A 22,506-nucleotide genomic window follows, 5' to 3' on the forward strand; every position below is an offset into this window, starting at 1 on the left:
GACTTGCTGAAACCGGTTTGGCTCAGTGGATAGAGCATCGGCCTGCGAACTGAAGGGTCCCGGGTTCGATTCTGGTCAAGGGCATGTACCTTGGTTGTGGGCACATCCCCAGTGGGAGGTGTGCAGGAGGCAGCTGATCGATGTTTCTCTCTCATCGATGTTTCTAGCTCTCTATCCCTCTCCCTTCCTCTCTGTAAAATACCAATAAAATATATTTAAAAAAAAACACAACCTAATAGACTTAATAAATGAATTTGGCAATGTAGCAAGATACAAAATTAATGCCAAGAAATCTATGGCATTTCTATACACCAATAGTGAACTTACAGAAAGAGAGACTGAAAAAGCAATCCCATGTACCATCGTACCAAAAAAATTAAGATACCTAGGAATAAACTTAACCAAGGAGGTAAAAGACCTATATGCGGAAAACTACAGGACACTGAAAAAATAGATAGAGGAAGATGTAAACAGATGGAAGAACATACCATGTTCATGGATTGGGAGATTCAAAATCATTAAAATGTCCATACTACCCAAAGCAATCTATAGATTCAATGCACTCCCCATTAAAATACCAATGGCATATTTCACAGACCTAGAAAGAACTCTCCAAAAATTCATCTGGAATAAAAAAAGACCCCGAATAGCCACAGCAATCCTGAGAAAGAAGAACAAAGTTGGTGGGATCTCAATAACAGATTTCAAGCTGTATTAAAAAGCCACTGTTCTCAAAACTGCCTGGTACTGGCACAAGAACAGATATATAGATCAATGGAATAGAACAGAGAACCCAGAAATCGACCCAAATCACTATGCTCAATTAATATTTGACAAAGGAGGCATGAACATACAATGGAGTCAAATAGTCTCTTCAATAAATGGCGTTGGGAAAATTGGACAGATACATGCAAATAAATGAAACTAGACCACCAACTTACACCATACACAAAAGTAAACTCAAAATGGATCAAGGACTTAAACATACGACCAGAAACCATAAAAATACTAGAGGAATCCACAGCCAAAAAAATCTCTGACATATGCCGAAGCAATTTCTTCACTGATACTGTTCCTAGGGCAATGGAAACTAAAGAGAAAATAAACAAATGGGACTACATCAAAATAAAAAGCTTTTGCACAGCAAAGGAGACCATCAATAAAACAACAAGAAAGCCCACTGCATGGGAGAACATATTTGCCAATGATATCAACGATAAGGGCTTAATCTCCAACATTTACAGGGAACTCATGCAGCTTAACAAAAAGAAAATAAACAACCCAAACAAAAAATGGGCAAAGGTTCTCTAAATAGACACTTTTCTAAAGAAGACAGAAGGAAGGCCAAGAGACATATGAAAACCTGCTCAAAGTCACGATTCATCAGAGAGATGCAAATCAACAATGCGGTACCATCTCACACCTGTCAGAATGGCTATTATCAATCAACAAGTCAACAAATGACAAGTGCTGGCAAGGATGTGGAGAAAAAGGAACCCTTGTGCACTGCTGGTGGGAATGCAGACTGGTGCAGCCACTGTGGAGAACAGTATGGAGTTTCCTCAAAAAACTAAAAATGGAACTCCCATTTGACCCAGTGATCCCACTTCTAGGAATATATCCCAAGAAACTAGAAACACGAATCAGAAAGGATATATGCACCCTTATTTTCATAGCAGCACAATTCACCATAGCTAAGATTTGGAAACAGCCTAAGTGCCCATCAGCAGATGAATGGATTCAAAAACAGTGGTACATCTACACAATGGAATACTACGCTGCGGTAAAAAAGGAGTTCTTACCTTTTGCAACAACATGGATGGAGATGGAGAGCATTATGCTAAGTGAAATAAGCCAGGCAGAGAAAGATAAATATCATATGATCTCACTCATTTGTGGAATATAATGAACAACATAAACTGATGAACAAAAATAGATCCAGAGACAGAGAAACATTGATCAGAACGTCAAACCTCAGGGAAGGTATGGGACAGTGGGGGTAAGGGGGAGAGATCAACCAAAGGACTTATATGCATGCATATAAGCCTAATCAATGGACACAAGACAACAGGGGGGTGGGGTCATGAATGGGAGGTGGAGGGTAATAGGGCAATAAGGACACATACATAATACCTTAATCAATAAAGAAATTTAAAAAAAAAAAAAGAGAAAAAAAAAGTCTTATCGTAATTATCTCCCATTTTTTCACAATTAGGTTTTTGTTGAATGTCATTCTGTGCACTGAAAGGCTGCTGGTTCGATCCCTGTTTGGGGTGCATGCAGGAAACAATGATTGATGCTTCTCTTGCTCTCTCTTCCTCCCTCTCTAAAAATCAATAAAAATGTATTTCAAAAAACCCCCACAATATTATCATTCAATTATTCATTTTGTATTCATAACCAAATGCTGGGGCTGACCAGCAGCCCCTGAATGATGGATGAACAGAATACACCAACACGGTTTTACTGTGGGGGAGAGGGTGAAGGGACGGCCTGGCCGATAGCTGCCAGGCAGCCTCGATAGCCTGCCTCATTAGGATTTATTGGAATGTTTATCTTAGCCTAGAGGCCCAGTGCACGAAATTTGTTCACAGGAGGGGGCGTGTCCCTCAGCCTGGCCTGCACCTTCTCCAATCTGGGACCCCTGAGGGGATATCCGACTGCTGGCTCCTAGCCGCTTGCCTGCCTGCCTGCCCAATCGCCCCCTAACCACTACCCTGCCAGCCCGATCGCCCCCAACTGTCCTCCGCTGATGGCCAATTTGCCCCCAACTGCCCTGCCGTGCAGGCCTGGTTACCCCCAACTGCCCTCCCCTGCTGGCCTGGCTGCCCCCAACTGCCCTCCCCTGCTGGCCTGATGGCCCCCAACTGCCCTCACCTGTTGGCACAATCACTTCCAACTGCCTTTCCCTGATGGCTCCCAACTGCCCTCTCTTGCTGGCCTGATCGCCTGCCCACAACTGCCCTCCCCTGCCAGCCAGCTTGTGGTGGCCATCTTGTGATGACATCACGCAACACCACCTACGCTTTTATTATATAGGATACTAGTACAATCAATAAGGTGAGTAATCTTGGGAGGACACATGTGTTTACATTGTTCTCAAGGACATCCAGGGATTAAGCATAAGGATTCCAGTATACACCCAAGGGTCTGCATATGCACAGACTTGTTGGGAGGTTAAGGAATAATCATGGGCGCCACCTTCAGCACTCCCCTAAGTCTCCCTAACTCAGAATTCCGATAAACAGGGCAGGCGGCCTTCCATATGCTTCCCTTTTATCAGAATGTCCTCCTTACAAATTTTCCAACCAAGTCTCTTGTGCTCCCCAACAACCAAAATCAAAATTAAACATTTTCTCAAAAATTCTGTAAAATTTATTATGCCTCCCACTCCAACATAGTACCTCATGGCAAATGAAATAGTGTAATATTTGCTCCCTACCAGACTGCTAAGGATCATCAGGGGCAGAGCCATGCCCATCTTTTTCACTACTGTAGTCAGTGCCTGACCCATTGTACACTCCTTGATCTCATATAAGGGAGGGTACCTAGAGGTTACAAGAAACACTTTTTTTTTTTTTTTTTTTAACTTTAAGGACTGGCAATGATTCAGGAATCATGCTCTAAATTTTTCTATTATTGGCTGACTTTTGAAGTGAAGAGACCCTAGACAATTTTATTTAGGGAGAGGGTGTGGAAGCTAATATGGAGTAGTATGGTAGTTACATTGCAGGAGTTACCAGTGTTTTAACCACAACCAAGTAAATAAGAAGGTATGAGGAAACCTGCACAGGTAAGTGTAAACAAAGTATTTCAGAAACTAAATGATCAAAATCCTAGGGAGATAGACCAGCTTACTCTTTGGATTCTCATGCAAAAGGTCAAATTGTATGGAAGGTCACTCCTAATTTTGTTATTCCTCTCCACCAAGTTTCTTACAAAGGTAAAGTCAAGATTTTTGGAGGATCACCCTGCCTGGTGTGGCTCAGTTGGTTGGGTGTCTTCCCATGCATTGAAGGGTTTCTGGTTCGATTCCTAGTCAGGGCACATGCCAAGGTTTCGGGCTTCATTCCCAGTAGGAAGCGAGCAGGAAGCAGCTGATTATGTCCCACTCTCACACTGTTTCTCTCTCTCCCTCCACCCTTTCTAAAAATAAATAAATAAATAAAAATATGGAAAGATTCTTGGAGGCTGTTATCTTCTATACTAATAAAAGGGTAATATGCTAATTAGACCAGGTCAACTGGCCATCTTCCAGATGTCCAACTTCCTTCTGGACAAAGCCATGGTAGTGGGGGCCGAGGCAGAGGCAGTTAGGAGTGATCAGGCTGGCAGAGGAGAGCAGTTAGCGGTGAGGTCAGGCTGGCAGGGGGTTAGGGGCGATCAGGCTGGCAAGGGAGGGCAGTTGGGGGTAAACTGGCCTGCAGGGGAGGGCCGTTGGGGGCAACCAGGCCGGCAAGGGAGGGCAGTTGAGGGCATTAGACAGGCAGGCAGGTGAATGGTTAGGAGCCAGTGATCCTGGATTGTGAGAGGGATGTCCAAATGTTGGGATTGGGCCTAAAGTGGCAGTTGGACATCTCCCGAGGGGTCTCAGATTGGATAAGATGCAGGCCGGGCTGAGGGACACCCCCACCCCCGTGCACAAATTTCGGGCACCGGGCCTCTAGTTTTAATAAAGAAGCAGGCCTCTACTTAGACATGAATTCTACGTTAAGTAGAATTTTATTTCCCTTTAAGAGGCCTGCATGTGCCCTGGCTGGTGTGGCTCAGTTGGGTGCACCAAAAGGTTGCCAGCTGGATTCCTGGTCAGAGCACATGTCTGGGTTGTGGGTTTTATCCCCGGTAGGGGGCATGCAAGAGGCAGGCAATTGATGCTCCACTCTTACATGGACGTTTCTCTAAAAATCAATTAAAAAAAATTTTTAAAGAGGGAGGCCACGATTCATTTACCTAGCTAACATAACCTTAGAACTTAAAAACAGTAGGTGCCTGATGAATCTGTAGAAACAATTTTTAACTTCTACATCAGCAAAAGGCAGATAACATTCTCATATAGGAAGATGGTAAAAACAAAGTCATGAAACTGCTTTGAGGGTATTATAATAAAGGCCCATCTTACCAAATTTTTACTGTTATTTATACTAATTGTTTCAAGTTGCATATTCAGATTTTACCTGCTTAACCTATATTATATATGTGGTACCTGACAGTTTTATTATACTTTATGTAGGAAAGCAATTTTCAACTATTTTCATCTCATGGCATACATAAACTAATTACTAAATTTCTGCAGCACACCAAAAAATATTTTTGATTATCTGAAAAAAAAAAAAAGGGTATAATTTTGATTCAGTCACACTGGATGGCTATTGTGTTGGCTGTTGTCATTAAAATATTTTTTAAAAATGTATTTCTTTTATTTATTTCAGAGAGGAAGGGAGAAGGAGAGATAGAAACATCAATGATGAAAGAGAATCATTGATTGGCTGCCTCCTGCACGCCCCCCACTGGGGATCAAGCCCACAACCCGGGCATGTGCCGTTGGCCAGAATCGAACCTGGGACTCTTCAGCCTGCAGGCCGATGTTCTATCCAGAGCCAAAGTGACTAGGGCTAAAATTTTTTAAAAAATATATATTTTTATTGATTTCAGAGGAAGGGAGATGGAGACAGAAACATCAATGAAGAGAAAATAATCAGCTGCCTCCCACACGCCTGGACCTGGAATTGAACCGTGACCTCCTGGTTCATAGGTCAATGCTCAACCACTGAGCAAAACTGGCTGGGCTGTTGTCATTTTTAAATTTGACATTCTAAGGAAAAAGAGGTCACTGCCCTGGACTAATTAGTCAGGTATTGCATGTTTTAAAAATGCTGTGGCACAACAGTGTGCTGTGGCACGCCAGTTGAAAAATCACTGGTGTAGGAGATTGCTAGTGACAAATAGGATTTAAGATTGTCCAAATCTTTTTATGGAGAACTTTTGATATTGTCAATGCAATTTCTAAAAGATGAATAAAGTAGATGAGTTCCAGAAGTTTGGTCAAGAAAACAAAGAAAAACCTTATAGTCAGATATCCTGTTGAAACTTCAACCATTTAACATGTGGACTTCACTTGTACTACTTAGGTCCTTTATAAACACATATGTTTTTGATTTAAAAAAAATGTATTTTTATAGATTTCAGAGAGGAAAGGAGAGGGAGATAGAAACATCATTGATGAGAATCATGGATCAGCTGCCTCCTGCACACTCCCTAGTGGGGATCGAGACTGCAACCCAGGCATATGCCCCTGACGGGAATCAAACCCGGGACCCTTCAGTCCGCAGGCCGATGCTTAATCCACTGAGCCAAACAGGCCAGGGAAGTTGCCTTGATTTTTTTCAGGACAGTAAATACAATAAAACGGATGAAATTTAACAAATCATAAACACCTAATTCAAAGTTCAAAAATTTCAGAATATTCCCTCCCAATTAGTATATCTTCCCAAATTTTAGATTTAAGCTTTCATCACAATTATAAAGCAAGCCATAATTCAAGATTTAAATTTGAGGCTAAGTAGTGATTGCTTCATATTAACTTTACTAGAGCCCGGTGCACAAAATTCAAGCGTAGGGGGGTCCTCAGCCTGGCCTGCACTCTCTCCAATCCAGGACCCCTCAAGCGATGCCCAACTGCCGGTTTAGGCCTGATCCCATGAAGAAAAACTGGCATTTGGACATCCTCTCACAACCTGGGACCGCTGGCTCCTAACCACTCACCTGCCTGCCGACCTGATCGCCCCTAACCGCCTCTGCCCCTGCCACTGTGGCTTTGTCCAGAAGGACTGGACAACCGGAAGATGTCTGGTCGACCTGGTCTAATTAGCATATTACCCTTTTATTAGTATAGAGATGCTCCCAACTATTTCTGGAGCAGACTTTGATTCAAGATAAACACTTTTACCTAGGAAACCAAATGTTCTAAATTTATAATTGGAAAGGGTGAGAATTTCTGCCCCAGTAAGATTATTCTGACTTTACATTTGTGTTCTATCAAGATAACTATACCTACATTTAAAAATCTTACTCAAGCTCTTTTTCCCATATGGCTGTTATTTGGCTGTAAACTAGGACTAAATTCCTGTGGTACAGCTTTATAAGGGAAGTCCAATTTGGGACACTCTGCCATATGATTTATTCCCTGAAAAATTCTTAGGCTCATCACTTCTACTCACTACTGTACCCAATTCCCAGGAATATTCAACTCACAAAGCTAGAAATGCACTAATTTGGGAGACAGATTATTACAGTATATACCCAGGAATAAAACTCAACCTAACAGCAAAACTTTTAGACCCACTCCCTATTTCTTTTACATTCTGAATAACAATAAAGTGCAGTGCTTTCTAACCCTTATCTAGGAAACTAAGCCCTCTAGAGCAGTGGTCGGCAAACTGCGGCTCGCAAGCCACATGTGGCTCTTTGGCCCCTTGAGTGTGGCTCTTCCACAAAATACCACGTGCTGGTGCGCATGTATAGTGCGATTGAAACTTCGTGACCCATGCGCAGAAGTCGCAGAAGTCGGTTTTCGGCTCTCAAAAGAAATTTTAATCGTTGTACTGTTGATATTTGGCTCTGCTGACTGAGTTTGACAACCACTGCGTCTGGAGAGTAAGGTAATACAATCTTTCCATTAAACCTGCCTTTATTGTCAACAAAGCCTAAAATTTTCTCCAATTATAATGTGGCATCATATCCATTGATCTCCACTTCCTAGTATTAATGTCCTTGGGTATTCCCCATTGTACCTAGTTAGTACAACTGTTGGTCTCTGTGACCAACAGAACTTGGCCAAAGTTATTAGCATGTCACTTCTTAAGATAGCTCACACAAAAGCATGGCTTCTGCTCACTTTCTTGAATCACTCGTTCTGGGGAAAGCCAGGTGACAGGAAGGTACTAAATCCCTCTAATAGCCAAGTGAATGAGTGAGCCATCTTTGAAATGGCTCCTGCAGCCCTAGTCAAGCTTTCAAGATGATGCAACCCTGGCCGACAGTTTCATTGCAACCTCAAGCCAGAACCCAGCAGACCTGTTCCTGGATTCCTGACTCAGAAATTGTGGGTGGTAATATAAGTTTTAAGCTTCTAAATTTTGGGATAATGTGCTACACAGGGATAACTAAGACATCAGGCAAAGATCACCCCACTGTTCCTTGAATGGAATAAATAAAATTCAAATTATAACACTTTTGACTAAGATAGTAAACACTGAGATAATTCTGTTAAAGACAGAATTTTAAATCCATCTTTGATATTCAGTGAAAAAACTTAAAAAGCAACTCTTAACTCATTCAACTACTAAAATTCCTTCCTCACTACTAACAAAAAGAAAAAATTTTGAATACATTATATATCATCTGTAGTGAATGCATACCACTAATGAGATCATAGCCTAAAGTGTCAGGTGTCTTTAACAATTACATTCAAAATATAGCAGCAGAAAGAAGACAACTCCTTGAGATTTTTTCTCTGATTGAGACTGAACTGCAGATACCGGGCAGTGTTTCTAGCAAGTTCTAAAAGGTCTGAATTAGGCTTTGATTAGACTTTGGCTATTTTAGTTAGTTTTCAAAGAAATGTAAAAGTATTTCGAAAATCAAATTGGGAAATAGTAAACAATGACTACCTATAACTGATCTCAAAATTCAACACAAAGTAGGGTGTGTGGGGTTTTTTTGGACATATACAAACATCACAGATTACTACCAGAACATCACATTAAGTTTATTTCAGATGTAACAGCAATGTTAAAATCAACAAATTTAATTCTTAACTGCACCAAGTAAACTTAACCATTTAAGTACTTTTAAAGTTATTCCCTCCAAAAAACTGAGGGAGCTTTTCTTTTCCACCCCACATACCATGGTTTCCCAATAGTTCTGTTTTTGGAGGACTTTCAATTGATGAGTAAACTGCTTTGGGGATATTTCAGAACTTCTTTCCCCATATAAAAACTAATCTGGACAAATTATATATTGCATAGATTTCTCTGCAGATTTTTTTCTTTAGAACTCAAATACAATTGCCATCCAGAATAATTTTTATCTATTCATCCCACGGTAAAAACTGTCTGTCCTGAAAAATATGGTGGTTATATCCTGTAATCCAATCATCCAGTTAATAGAATTGTTTTACCTCAATAATAATTTTTATCATATTTCAAAATAACCAACTCAACATGGGGCCTTATTTCAGGCTTTACTGACTCATAAGCATATGAACTAGTGCCCAGCTTCTACCTCTTCTATATCCTCCTCCTCCATAAGTGGATGGAAATATTTAATACAAGTCTGATGTAGGATAATTAACCCTTTACAAACATTTACAATTTAGGTTAAAGATATTGACTAGTGTGAAAAAAGAAACACTATAATGATAGGGAGCCTACACACTCAATTCAAAATTTATATTTTTTCCTCCTTAAATAACATGTACTGAATTGTCATGAGGCAGCTATTCGGTTTTCAATAACATTTAGGGATACATTCATAGGACTGATAGTCCAGGTGAAATGGTTATAGAAATAGAGGCAGTGTCATCTCAGAAAACTCATTTATATATCAAAATCTATTTTGATATCTGGAAGTTTACAAAAAGGCTGAATTCTTCAAACTAATTATGCCTTCTGTAACTCAAGCACTCTTTTCTTGGCAAGAGCAAGCGGAAGCTTATCCATAAGGTAAAGGTGCTTAATGATAAACTTTTACTCTAAGCTTAGATTTATACTGCTGAAGTAACTGATACCCAAGAAACCAGCATGGTCTTTCTACATTTTTACTGTCTTAAGATTAGAACCTATAAACTCATTCATCAACTATTTTCCTTTTCTGTATTATTGTTGGCACTCAATTAAGACTGCTGAAGTCTATTGTACTTTGTACTTTCACATTCTCAAATAAGAACTGAAGATTATGAAGTGTGTATAAACACTGTGTAAAATAATTTTGTCATTTAACGTATTTGGAGAGATGAGACTTTCATAGCAGAATTTACATAAGAGGATAAATATTATGAAACAACCTTCCTTTTAAAGTCAAATGACAGAATCTTCAGACTCTATGCACTATTTTAAAGTCTAATGAGATCATTTGTTGGGCCACCAATATTGGCAATCATAAAAATTTAAATATTGGAGATGGGACTATGGAGGAAAACAAGAAAATTTCAGATGTCTCTTGTCTTACAAAATTATCAACCTGTCAAAACCACTCCTTATGCACCAGAAAATGATCTGGCATAAACCAGTTTCTGTCAGTAGAGGTCACAGTGACATTTGCATTGGTAACACTTCTGGACTTTTACTTTTCCAAGAATAGAAGTAATATGTTTAACAATTCTCCCTCCCCCAAATCCTTAAACTCAATATCATAGGCACAGAATGTAAGCAAATCTGGGATGTTCTCCAACAGATAATAGCACAGCTATGTCATTCTCAAAAATACTGTCTAGATTTTCTTTCCTACATAATCAAATGCTCAGTGGCCACACTTTTAACAGCCTGCACTAGCTGACATTAAATGCATTTATTGTGCCACAAGTCCATCTAAGCTTACCTTTAAGTATGTTTTAATATGTCCAACAGACAACACCTACTTCAGGATTCTTTACGAGTATTGACCTATAAGGACACCAACTCCATTTTTAAGGTTAGACTAACTACTGTGGGTTTACTGAAGAAAGGAGACAGGAGGAAAAAAAAAAGTCACAACAAACCTCTTTAGGTCAGTGTTAAAGGCCATATCTTTAGCTGGGATATTAGAAAAAAATTTAATTTCACCAGCTCACACTATAAAAAGTTAACGCCACTAATAACAATCAATAGCAGGAAAAATAAACCTGCTAACAACCAACCAACTCATTAGCAAAAAGCAGTTTAACTCAAATACTGAGATCAAAGTCTAACACTACCTACCCAAACTATCCCACCCACCCTCAGCCACCAATGAGGAAGGAAGAAATAATTGCTTAAAAAACACACACACACACACAAAATAAGCTTAGTATTTCTTACAAGGATAACAATAGTCCAACTCCTGAGATAGTACTTAGAAGGACAAAAGGTGGAGTTGAAGGCAATGTCTAGGGATTAGTATCCCACAAACAGTCTTGAAAAACCCAAAGTACCACAAACACACTAAACTTGTCTATGATTAGAGAACAAGATATTGCTACTGCTTCTTTTTGTCTTTTGAAATATATATTATTTTGTAGGCTCTGCCCTTCAATGTGAAAGCAGGACATTAAAAAAGTTAAAAATAAATTGAAATTGATACCCAAATTCTCGGGACCATATATCTTAACTGTGAAATAAACAGATCTATACCTCTCCTTCCTACAATCAGTCCAACTCACAAAAACAAGAAAACAAAAACAACCTAAACATGATTAATTTTGAAAGTCCTTGAAAGTATTAAAACTTTTAGAGGAAAGTGAAGGAAAGAAAGGAGGGAAAACAAGAACAAGGAGTGGGAAAAGCTTCAAAACAAAGGGTGGGCGGGGGCGGGGGAATCAATGGGCCTCTCTCTTATTTGGCGACAAGCAAGTGCAAGAAAAGTTCATTTGTAATTTGTTCAGTTGTCGGTCTTTTGCGCGTCTGCATTCTGGCCAGAAGGAACTTTGAGGTTTTTTTGCAGCACATGAGCATCTGCGGGCTCTATTCTCTTATAGTAGTTCTTCTTGGTCTCAATAATCTCAAAACCAAACTTCCTGTAGAAGTCAATTGCTGATTCATTGCTGATCTGGACATGCCTGAGATATAAGAAGGTATCAGAAAAAAAAAAAATTACGATTTCATAAGCTTTTACCTGATCCCCACAGATAGCTTCAAATTGGTTGGAGATGGAATACTGTTGACATTTGTTAGACTTTCTTTGAAATTACTAGTAATCAACATAGATTAGGTATTCATTTCAGAAAACCTTCTGATGACAGACTTAAACTTTTAACCTAGTTTTTACATTTATAAGACAGTTGGCTGAGATTAGTGACTCAAGGAATAATGATTGTTCTTAAAATCAACAAAGGGCTAGCTATCATAACATTTTCTGTTATGAGAGAAGATTCAAAGACCATATTAACACACACAGAAAAAAAAGTAAAATATTAGGTCTCAAATGCCTGAATATATCCTTTGTGATTGATATAAAAACATGCTATTTTTTGAAAATAATTTGAGCTTTCTCAATTACTCCTCAAATAGCATTATAACTTAATCTCTCCCACTGTCAAAGTAAAAATGAGAATCTTAATAAACAATTCATTATTATGACCTATCCTTGGCTCTTAATCAGAGGTCTCTTAAGATCTAAGTATAATATCAGCCAGGTACTCTCTGATTTTTATAATTAAACTCTGCTGCTAATGAGCACATAACTAAGAGACTTTAACCAAAACAGAGTGCAAACTGAGGGTTAAAGAAAAGTAATATTAATGGATTCTTAAATTTAAGAATTGAAATTTTAAATTATTTCATCCCTGTGACTTTGAAGCTCCCACCCCAATATACTAAAGCAAAACAAGAATGTTTTACCTCAGGTTTCTTTTTTTTTTTTTTTTTAATATATTTTATTGATTTTTTACAGAGAGGAAGGGAGAGGGACAGAAAGTTAGAAACATCGATGAGAGAGAGACATCGATCAGCTGCCTCCTGCACACCCCCTACTGGGGATGTGCCCACAACCAAGGTACATGCCCTTGACCGGAATCGAACCTGGGACCTTTCAGTCCGCAGGCCGACGCTCTATCCACTGAGCCAAACCGGTTAGGGCTACCTCAGGTTTCTTAATCTATTATTAACCACTATGTCCATGGTGTTTCCAAGAAACAATGAAGTAAGTGACCAGAATTTAAAATTTCTGTAAAGATTTCTACTGCCAATTTATTAAACTCTTTAGATAATTAAATATCATTGTACTTACAGATAGATGTTGTCAAAAGTGCCATCTTTTTCACAGATGTTTAAGACATGATTTAACATTTTAGTTCCTATTAACAAGACAAACAAATAAGTAACCTCATAAAGATCTTTAAATTACATATAATGACTATGTTAACACTTACTGAGTCCTTATAGAATTTGAAGCAAATACTAGACATCCTGATTTTCCAAATATTTGTTCTCTTTCTATACTATGTATGTTTAAAACTGCTGGCAGAAAAGCAACCTTTATATACAAGACATCCCAGGTACAAGGAAAACAGAAAAAACAAAGGGACATTGACAACAAATCTATATAGGACTTTCAATTGAATTATGTTAATAAATAAATATTCTTTTTTTAAAAAAATATTTTTATTGATTTCAGAGAAGGGAGAGGGAGAGAGAGATCGCAACATCATTGATGAGAGAGAATCATTGATCGGCTACCTCCTGCATGCCCCACACTGGGGATTGAGACCACAACCCGGGCATGTGCCCTTGATCGGAATCAAACCCGGAACCCTTTAGTCCGCAGGCCGACACTCTATGCACTGAGCCAAACCGGGTAGGGCTAAATATTCTTCACCTTACATAATTCAGTAACCACTTCCCAGTATTCCTAAAAAAAATGCTTTGACTTACTGGGTCAGGAAGAATTAACAATGTGTTTATGTTTCTTTGAAGAAATAATAATAAAAAATAGTAATTTTACCTATTCCTAGCCTTCGGTATGGTGCCAGACATCCTAGTGTCATGATGTAAAGTCTCTTCTGATTCTGTGAATGATCCACCCTACAGCATACCGCACCGACTGCAATATCATTGAAATAGGCTGCCATGGAAAACATAAAGATATAACTTTCAACAGACAGAATAACACATTTTATTATGTTAAGCGAAATAAGGCAGTCAGAGAAAGGTTAAGTATTACATGATCTCACTCATATGTGGAATCTAATAAACAAAATAAACTGAACAAATAGATCCAGAGACACAGACATGTGGAACCGACTGTAGAACCTCAGAGGGGAAGTAGGGGGAGGGTAGGTGGATGGGAAGAGATCAGCCAAAGAACTTGTATGCATATATGCATAACCCACGGACACAGACAATAGGGTGGTGAAAGCCTGGGGAGCAGGAGGGGCTAGAAGAAGTCAATTGGGGAAAATAGGGGACATATATAATACTTTCAAAAATAAAGATTAAAAAAGTCAGCCCTTAGATTCCCAAGCTCCAGCAGTCCTCAGAGGGAGGGAGCTAGGTGGTGAGCGGCTGGGTGGCTGACTGGGAATGGCCATTCTGTGTGCTCAGGCGGTGGCTTGAGGCACTCTGCCCAAGGGCATTCCCACTGATACACTAAGGACACCCATCTTCTGCTGGACTTGGGATTTCTGAGAGCTGCATTTGTGAACAGCTGGCAATAGTTTCTAACTCCCATATCTTCGTTTTCCTTTGTGTTGCATTTCAGAATATCCAGAAACCACGAACATGACAACATTAGTAAATGAAGGGTTTGATTGCCATTTCCTTGATGAAGGCTTTACTGCCATGGACATTCTGGACCAAAAAATTAATGAAGTCTCTTCTTCCTATGATAAGGATGCCTTGTATGTTGCAGACCTGGGAGACATTCTAAAGAAACTTCTGAAATGGTTAAAAGCTCTTCCTCGGGGTCACCGACAGTAGAACTGCAATGACAGTAGAACAATAGTGAAGACCCTTAGCTGCCATTGGGACAGGATTTGATTGTGCCAGCAAAACTGAAATACAATTGATGCAGAGTTTTGGGGTGCCTCCAGAGGATTATCTATGCAAATCCTTGTAAACAAGTGTCTCAGATTAAATATGCTGCCAATAAAGGAGTCCAGATGATCACTTTCCATAGTAAAGTTAAATTGATGGAAGTTGCTAGGGCACATACAAAGGCAAAGTTGGTTTTGTGGATTGCTACTAATGATTCCAAAGCTGTCTATCACCTCAGTGTTAAATTTGATGCCCTACTCAAAACCAGCAGCAGGCTTCTTTTGGAACAAAGGAGCTAAACATTGATGCCATCAGTGTCAGCTTCCACATGGAAGTGGCTGTATTGACCCTGAGACCTTCATGCTGGCCATCTCTGATGCCCACTGTTGTCTTTGACATGGGAGCTAAGGTTGGTTTCAACATGTATCTGCTGGATATTGGTGGTGGCTTTCCTGGACCTGAGGATGCAAAGCTTAAATTTGAGATAGTCAGTGTAATCAACACAGCCCTGGACAAGTATTTTCCATCAGACTTGGGAGTGATACTCATAGCTGAGCCAGGTAGATATATGTTGCATCAGCTTTTATACTTGCAGTTAACATCACTGCCAAAAAACTGGTATTAAAGGAACAAACAGGCTCTGATGATGAAGAGGAGTCGGGTGAAAAAACCTTTATGTATTATGTGAATAATGGAGTATATGGATCATTTAATTGCATTCTCTATGATCATGTGCACGTGAAGTCCCTTCTGCAGAAGAGGCCCAACCAGATGAGAAGTATTATTCATCCAGCATCTGGGGCCAGCATGTGACAGCCTCCATCACATAGTAGAGCGATGTGGCTTGCCTAAGATGCACGTGGGGGACTGGATGCTCTTTGAAAACATGGGTGCTTACACGGTTGCTGCTGCTTCTACTTTCAATGGATTCCAGAGGACGACTATTTACTATGTGCTGTTAGGGCCGACATGGCAACTGATGCAGAAAAGTCCAGAACCACGACTTCCCACTCGAAGTGGAAGAGCAGGACGCCAGTGCTCTGCCTGTGTCTTGTGCCTGGGAGAGTAGGATGAAACGCCTCCCAGCAGCCTACACTTCAATCATTCTTGTAGCTGTTATGGGGGTGTAGCTTGACTTAAGGGATTTGGGGGGACCATTAACTTAATTATTGCTAGTTTTGAAATGTCTTTGTAAGTGGAGTTGGCACAGATGGAATAATGTGGAAGGCCTAGGCGACGGGGGTCACTCTTATCTGTGTTCCTATGGAAACTATTTAAATATTTTTTTTTTATGGATTTTTATTCAATTTTCAAACATGCTACTACAGAATGCCCCTCAGCTGTCAGGCAAGCATTTGTAGCTTATACAGTGGCACACAGGCCAGAGGATTAGTGTTGTGACCTGTTTTAACAATGAAGTACCTTGAAAATTAGGCATTGGGAAATTTTCCATGTGTCCATTCCACAACGGCTTGCCTTGCATGTGTTTTTACAAGTAGGAATCCATGTTTCCATTTCCCCAAAAGCTGAGAAAATTGTCCCAGAGGACTTAAGAGTTGGTGATTTTGTTATTTTGAAACTCCATGGACATGCTTTTTCCTGTTGGGCATTCATTTTTGTTTTAAGTACATGAGTCCTGCATAAAGTTTGCTGTGGATTCTTGAAAGTAGTAGGTCTAGCCCAGGGGTGGGCAAACTTTTTGACTCGAGGGCCACAATGGGTTCTTAAACTGGACCGGAGGGCCGGAACAAAAGCATGGATGGAGTGTTTGTGTGAATTAATATAAATTCAAAGTAAAGGAGTGGAGGGGAGAGCAAGAGAACCCTCCGCTCTTTCGGCTCCGCGGGCCGGATAGAACAGCCGAACGGGCCGGATCCGGCCCGCGGGCCGTAGTTTGCCCACGGCTGGAGCCCCATACAGGTAGAAGGAACAGGATGGATCAGAAAGGCCATGTCCTCTGCTGATGACAGTGGCAACGTCTGCCATAGTGGCTCAGTCCCCCCTCCTCCCCGCCGCCCCGAATGTCCACAGGTGGCTGTGACTGGCATGCCCAGAGCCCCATGTTAACTAACTGGCCTATCACAGCCAGTGCCCAGGGAAGGTGCACGAGGCCCTTGGAACCCTGCCCACAGAGACAAGGGATATCCCTTTCCCACCTGGACTTCACTCCAGGGCAAGATGCATAGTTAAATGTCAGGAATGTAGTACAGCATTTGGCAGTCATCTTACTTTAATAAATTCAGCAACAATTTAAAAACAACACCATTTATGAGGACTAAACTGTTGCTATCAGCTTTAAGTTTTATCAGCTACTTTGAATTTCAACAGCTTCAAAAACCTCCTATACCGTCTTAGAAATTTAATTCTCATCTAGATTAAAGCAAAATATGGGAAATCACACAGGCACACACTAAATAAAAGATGTAGCATTTCCTTTTAAATTTCAAATATTCTGCCTTGATTTCTCTGAGATTTTTCTCAGAATCTGGAGCACTCCAATTTCTTCACTTGTAAAATAAAAGATTAAACCTTCCTGCTCTACTATTAAAAACTAAGGGTCAAGAACATGAATAAACAAATGAAGAAAAAAAAACATATTATACCAAGTTTTGCTAGCTCGCCAACCTCCAGCACATCCTTGTAGAACTTGTCATTGTAGCTGACTGGAAAGATGACCTGGTTTAATCTCTTCAGCTGCTTAATATTGTGTGGTGTCACATCTCCCAATTCGATCCGGCTACTGGAACAAACCAAAATGTACTCAATAAAATATAATTAGCTACATTTGTTAAAATAAACGTATTAAAAAGGTACCAAATCTTTTTTACATGCTTAAAAAATTTAATCTTTTTACAGTAACTTTTTATTTCTATGAAGATTAATACTATTTATAAGCAGATTTTGCCAGTCATTACATCAAGATTCAATTCATAGTTTTTACACATTTGTATACATTTAGAGACAAATACAGTAAACAACAAATATTAAGAAGTTCAGAATAATATGCTATATAAATGTCATTGTGCATCATAGCTACTGGTCGAACAGTCACTTAGGCTTTTATATATATAGATCGATTATTTTTTAAAATAATTTCTCCCATTTAATTAACACATCCATCACCTCACATTGTTACCATTTTTGGTGTGTGGGAACATTTAGTTCTACTCTCTTAGCAAATTTCAATTATACAATACAGTGTTAACTATAGTCACCATATTTTACATTAGATCCTCAAACCTTATGCATTTTGTATCTAAAAGTTTGTACCCTTGTACCAATCTCTCCCTACTTCCCTACTCTGGCAACCACTTTTCTACTGTTCTGAGATTTTTCTTAGATTCCATATGTAATTGATACCATGCAATACTTGCCTTTCTGTCTTTTTTTAAGATTACACATACAAGCGATACCAGGCAACATAATGCTACTCTTCAACTTAGTATATAGCACCACAAACTGGGTGCAGCAATTTCTTTTAACTACCAGGTGTACCGGTTAATAATGCGGATTTTGTAATCAAAGAAAACATGATAATTTCAAGAGAAACATCAAAAGTGCTTTCTTTATTCAAAGTAATGTCCATCGCTAGCTACACATTCCCCCCATCTTTCAGGTAATTTGTGGATACCATCCCAATAGAACTTTTCTTGTTTTGAGGCAGACCATTCAGAGACCCAATTTTCCACTTCTTTGTATGTTTTGAAGTGCTGCTCAGAAAGTGTGTGTGCCATTGATCAGAACAAGTGGTAATCTGAAAATTTGACATATGAAGTTTTGAAGCTTGCTGTCAATACAACAAAATAGCATACATATCAAATTGCACATATATCAACATACATGTAACTCCATCTATTGAAAAAATCCGCATCATTAACTGGTACACCTGGTATATTATAGTTTCATACTGATGAAACTATAATATACCAGGTGTACCAGTTAATAATGTTTTACAGCACCCTACCTAAATATCACCCCATTGCACTTAAAAAATTTTAGTCTCTAGCCCTGGCTGGGTGGCTCAGTTGGTTGGAGCATCATCCTGAAAGGTGGTGGGTTTGATCCCTAGTCAGGGCACATACAGGAGGCAACTACTTAATTGATGTTTCTCTCTCTCTGTCTCCCTCTTCTTCTCTCTCTCAAATCAATAAACATATTCTCAGGTGAGGACTAACAATAACACACACAAAAAATTTAGCTTCTGTATTTTAAAAGTGACTGAGCCTGGCAGGCGGCTTAGTGATTGAGCATCGACTTATGAACCAGGAGGTTGTGGTTCCATTCCCAGTGGGGGGGCAGGTAGGAGGCAGCCTATCGGTGATTCTCTCTCATCATTGATGTTTCTGTCTCTCTTTCTCCCTTCCTCTCTGAAATCAATTAAAAAATATATTTTTTAAAAGTTATTAAGCCCTGGCCGGTATGCTCAGTGTTTCGAGTGTCGGCTTGTACAGTGAAGGGGCCCCAATCAATGTGTCTCTCTCACACTGATCCTCTCTCCTCACCCCTCCTTCTTTTCCACTTTCTCTAAAAATTAATGGAAAAACTATCGTTGGGTGATGATTAACAACAACAAGCAATTGAAAAATACATTATGCAGTCCGATACTAAACAATAATAAAGAAAAACTTAATAAAAACCAGAAGTCAAGCTTCTAAATTATAAGTGAAAGAACTTCAATTAAAAAGAAAATTAAGAATGATTTCTGGGTAATTACCAGGATTCATGTATATTTATAATTTTTAAAAGGATCAAAATCAGGTCTTTGTTGTCTTTATACAGAAGGAAAAGGTGGTTAAAGTGCAGTGCACTAGGCTGAATCTAATAAAAGTTAACTACCAAAAAAAGTTTCCACTGGGGTAGACAAATCAAGCCTAAATATAGAACACAATATTGAATCATTAGGGAAGAGGCAGTTTAATCTTTCCTTGCATAATTTTAAAATACACATATCTTGATTTACTAAACAAAACAGGAAACAAACAGGCCATTATCATAGAAATTACTTAGGAAATAAAAATATCCTATAAGACTAAGACCAGAAATAACTGATATATAGAGTCTTTCAATATTTTCTATGGACAAACAGGCAGATACCTACATATTTTAAAACAGAATTTTAAAACTATAATAGAATTGGCTGGTAGTTATTTAAGAAAGGAATTAAGTAAGTTTGATTATTAATAGACTGTAAGAATATGCTATGAACAGAATTTTAAAGTGGTTATTAAATGTAACTGTCAGCAAACTCACCTTCAAATACAGTTTAACTCTGATTGAAATGGAATACTTCTGTAATCCTGATCACTTAGCTCTGAATTATTTTAAGAAGTGGATATTCTAAATATAGCAGAGTAATATTATCAACTTATATAATTTAGCAAAGAATGTGTAGTATCAAAGGCATAAACATAGAGGGCTATGTAGAAATGTTAAAACAAGAACATCACTTGAATAGAGCTTTAGAGTTCTAAGGGTACTAGATCTAAAATTTTCTAGAGTTCTCACAAACATCAAAGTTGCTTACTCAAAGCATAAATCAGTTATTTCAATATATGAACACCTATGTGCTAACACCTGGAATGCAAAGGACTTTACACCTAAGTATATATAATACAATATGCTAGTAATAGCATATGCACACAAAGTATAAAAATAATACTAGAAGTCATCCTGAGAAAGGTTGTGAAGGATGACTAGGAGTTTGTTTTGTGGGAGGGCAAAAAATGCATCCTAAGGAAAGGGTAGAACATGAACAAAGCAGCAATTATGAATTCCCAAAACTATAGGTAATGTAATAAGGTAAGACAAAGTGTGCTTTGTGTAAATGTGGAAGCTGGGGTTGGAGAGGAAGGAGAACAAATTTTATGAGGACTTGCACATCAAGATAGTATGCTTCGTATATTTTCAAGTTATGTTATTAAAGAGCATAAACATTCAGGACTGTTATGAATTGATCCTTTTATCTATTTTTGCTGTACTAGTCCTTGTCTTAAAACCTACTTTGGCCTGGCTAGCATGCCTTAGTGGTTGAGCACCGACCTATGAACCAGATCACAGTTCAATTCCCAGTCAGGGCACATGCTGGGTTACATGCTCGATCTTCAGTGTGGGGAGTGTGGGAGGCAGCTAATCAATGATTCTCTGTCATCACTGATATTTCTCTCTCTCCCTCTCCAACATATGATTTTCTTTTAATCAATGTCCCATAGTGTATCTTTTAGCATCCTTTTAACTTTTTTTGTGTGCTTATATTTAAAATGTCTTTTGTAAACAGTATATACTTAAGAGTCTTATTCCTTTAATCTGACAATCGGAGCATTTACTCTGTTTAGATTTAAGATAATTGTTAATGAGGTCTATTCAAATCCATCAGCAATTTTCTATTTCTATCAACTATTAGCTGTCCCTTGATTTTTCAGCCTTTGGGGGATCAATTTTCTTAGCTTTTATTTATTTTTAAAATCATGTTATATTTTCTAATTACAGCTGACATACAATATATCATCAATTTCAGGTGTACACCTCAGTGAGTAAACATTATATAACTAAGCGATCATCCTGATAAATCTTGTATCCATCTGACACCATACATAGTTATTAGGTTATTATTGACTGTACTAGAGGCCCAGTGCATGGATTCATGCACCAATGGGTCCCTCAGCCTGGCCTGTGCCCTCTCACAATCCAGGACCCCTCGGGGGATGTTGGAGTGGCGGTTTCAGGCCAGAACTGGCAGTCCAGCATCCCCCGAGGGATGTAGTAGTGCACAAAGCAGCAGGTGGCCAGGGAGGATTTGGGGTCGAGCGCCACACTGCTCCCACTCATCCTGGCCCCTGTGCCTGCTGCTGCTGCGCTTGCCAGCCATGAGCCCAGCATCTGGCGCCCATCAGTCAGCTGAGTGGCGCTCCTGCTGTAGGAGCGCATTGACCACTAGGGGACAGCTCCTGCGTTGAGCGTCTGCCCCCTGGTGGTCAGTGCGTGTCATAGTGAACAGTCGTGTGGTCACTTAGGCTTTTATATATACAGATTCCCTATGCTGTACTTCACATCACCATGACTATTCTGTTACTACCAATTTTTACATTTTAACCCCTTTACTTTTTTCATCCAACCCCCAACTCCCCTCCCACCTGGCAACAAAAATATGTTCTCTGTATCTACGAGTCTGTTTTGGTTCTGATTGTTCCTTCATTTTGTTTTGGTTTCTTTTAGACTCAATTGTTGACAGATATGTATTTATTGTCATTTTACTGTTCAGATTTTTAATCTTTTTTTCCTCTTCTTAAAGAAGACCTTTTAACACTTCATATAATAAGGGTTTGGTGGTGATTGAATCCTTTAGCTTTTTCTTGTCTGGGAAGCACTATATATGGCCTTCCATTCTAAATGACAGCTTTGCTGGGTGATCTTGGTTGTAGGTTCTTGATTTTCATCACTTTGAATATTTCTTGCCAAACACTTCTGGCCTGCAAATTTTCTGTTGATAAGTCAGCTGACAGTCTTATGGGAGATCCCTTGTAGGTAATGAACTGCCTTTCTCTTGCTGCTTTTAACATTTTGTCTTTAACCTTTGGCATTTTAATTATGCTGTGTCTTGGTGTGAGCCTGTGTAGGTTCACCTTGTTTGGGACTCTCTGCGCTTCCTGGATATCTATACTAATAAAAGGGTAATATGCTAATTAGACCAGACATCCTTCTGGACAAAGCCATGTGGTGGGGGCCGAGGCAGACGCGGTTAGGTGCAATCAGGCCGGCGGGGCAGAGCAGTCAGGGGTGATCAGGCTGGCAGGGGAGAGTGGTT

The 22,506-nt window shown here is 39.3% G+C and overlaps 1 protein-coding gene and 1 pseudogene across 3 annotated transcripts in view; one reads left to right on the forward strand and one right to left on the reverse strand.

Moving 5' to 3' along the window:
* LOC308242622 (ornithine decarboxylase-like) overlaps positions 1–15,835 on the forward strand; it is a 35,261-nt pseudogene extending 19,426 nt beyond the window's left edge. The window contains exon 2 of the transcript in view: positions 14,431–15,835. The product of the transcript in view is annotated as an ornithine decarboxylase-like (transcript). The remainder of the gene's footprint in view (positions 1–14,430) is intronic.
* The window catches only part of NAA50 (N-alpha-acetyltransferase 50, NatE catalytic subunit), a 48,997-nt gene continuing 35,237 nt past the window's right edge, over positions 8,747–22,506 (reverse strand). The window contains exons 2-5 of one of the 2 annotated variants that reach the window (XM_080658130.1): positions 17,309–17,445; positions 13,675–13,794; positions 12,961–13,027; positions 8,747–11,791 (exon numbers count right to left, since the gene is read on the reverse strand). In XM_080658130.1, the coding sequence (XP_080514256.1) occupies positions 11,614–11,791; positions 12,961–13,027; positions 13,675–13,794; positions 17,309–17,445 (502 nt within the window). In that variant the 3' untranslated portion in view covers positions 8,747–11,613. The remainder of the gene's footprint in view (positions 11,792–12,960; positions 13,028–13,674; positions 13,795–17,308; positions 17,446–22,506) is intronic. The other variant, XM_080658131.1, reaches the window with a different exon arrangement.

This window comes from Plecotus auritus (genome assembly GCF_963455305.1).
Source record: "Plecotus auritus genome assembly, chromosome: 2".
In the NCBI taxonomy this organism is placed as follows: domain Eukaryota; kingdom Metazoa; phylum Chordata; class Mammalia; order Chiroptera; family Vespertilionidae; genus Plecotus; species Plecotus auritus.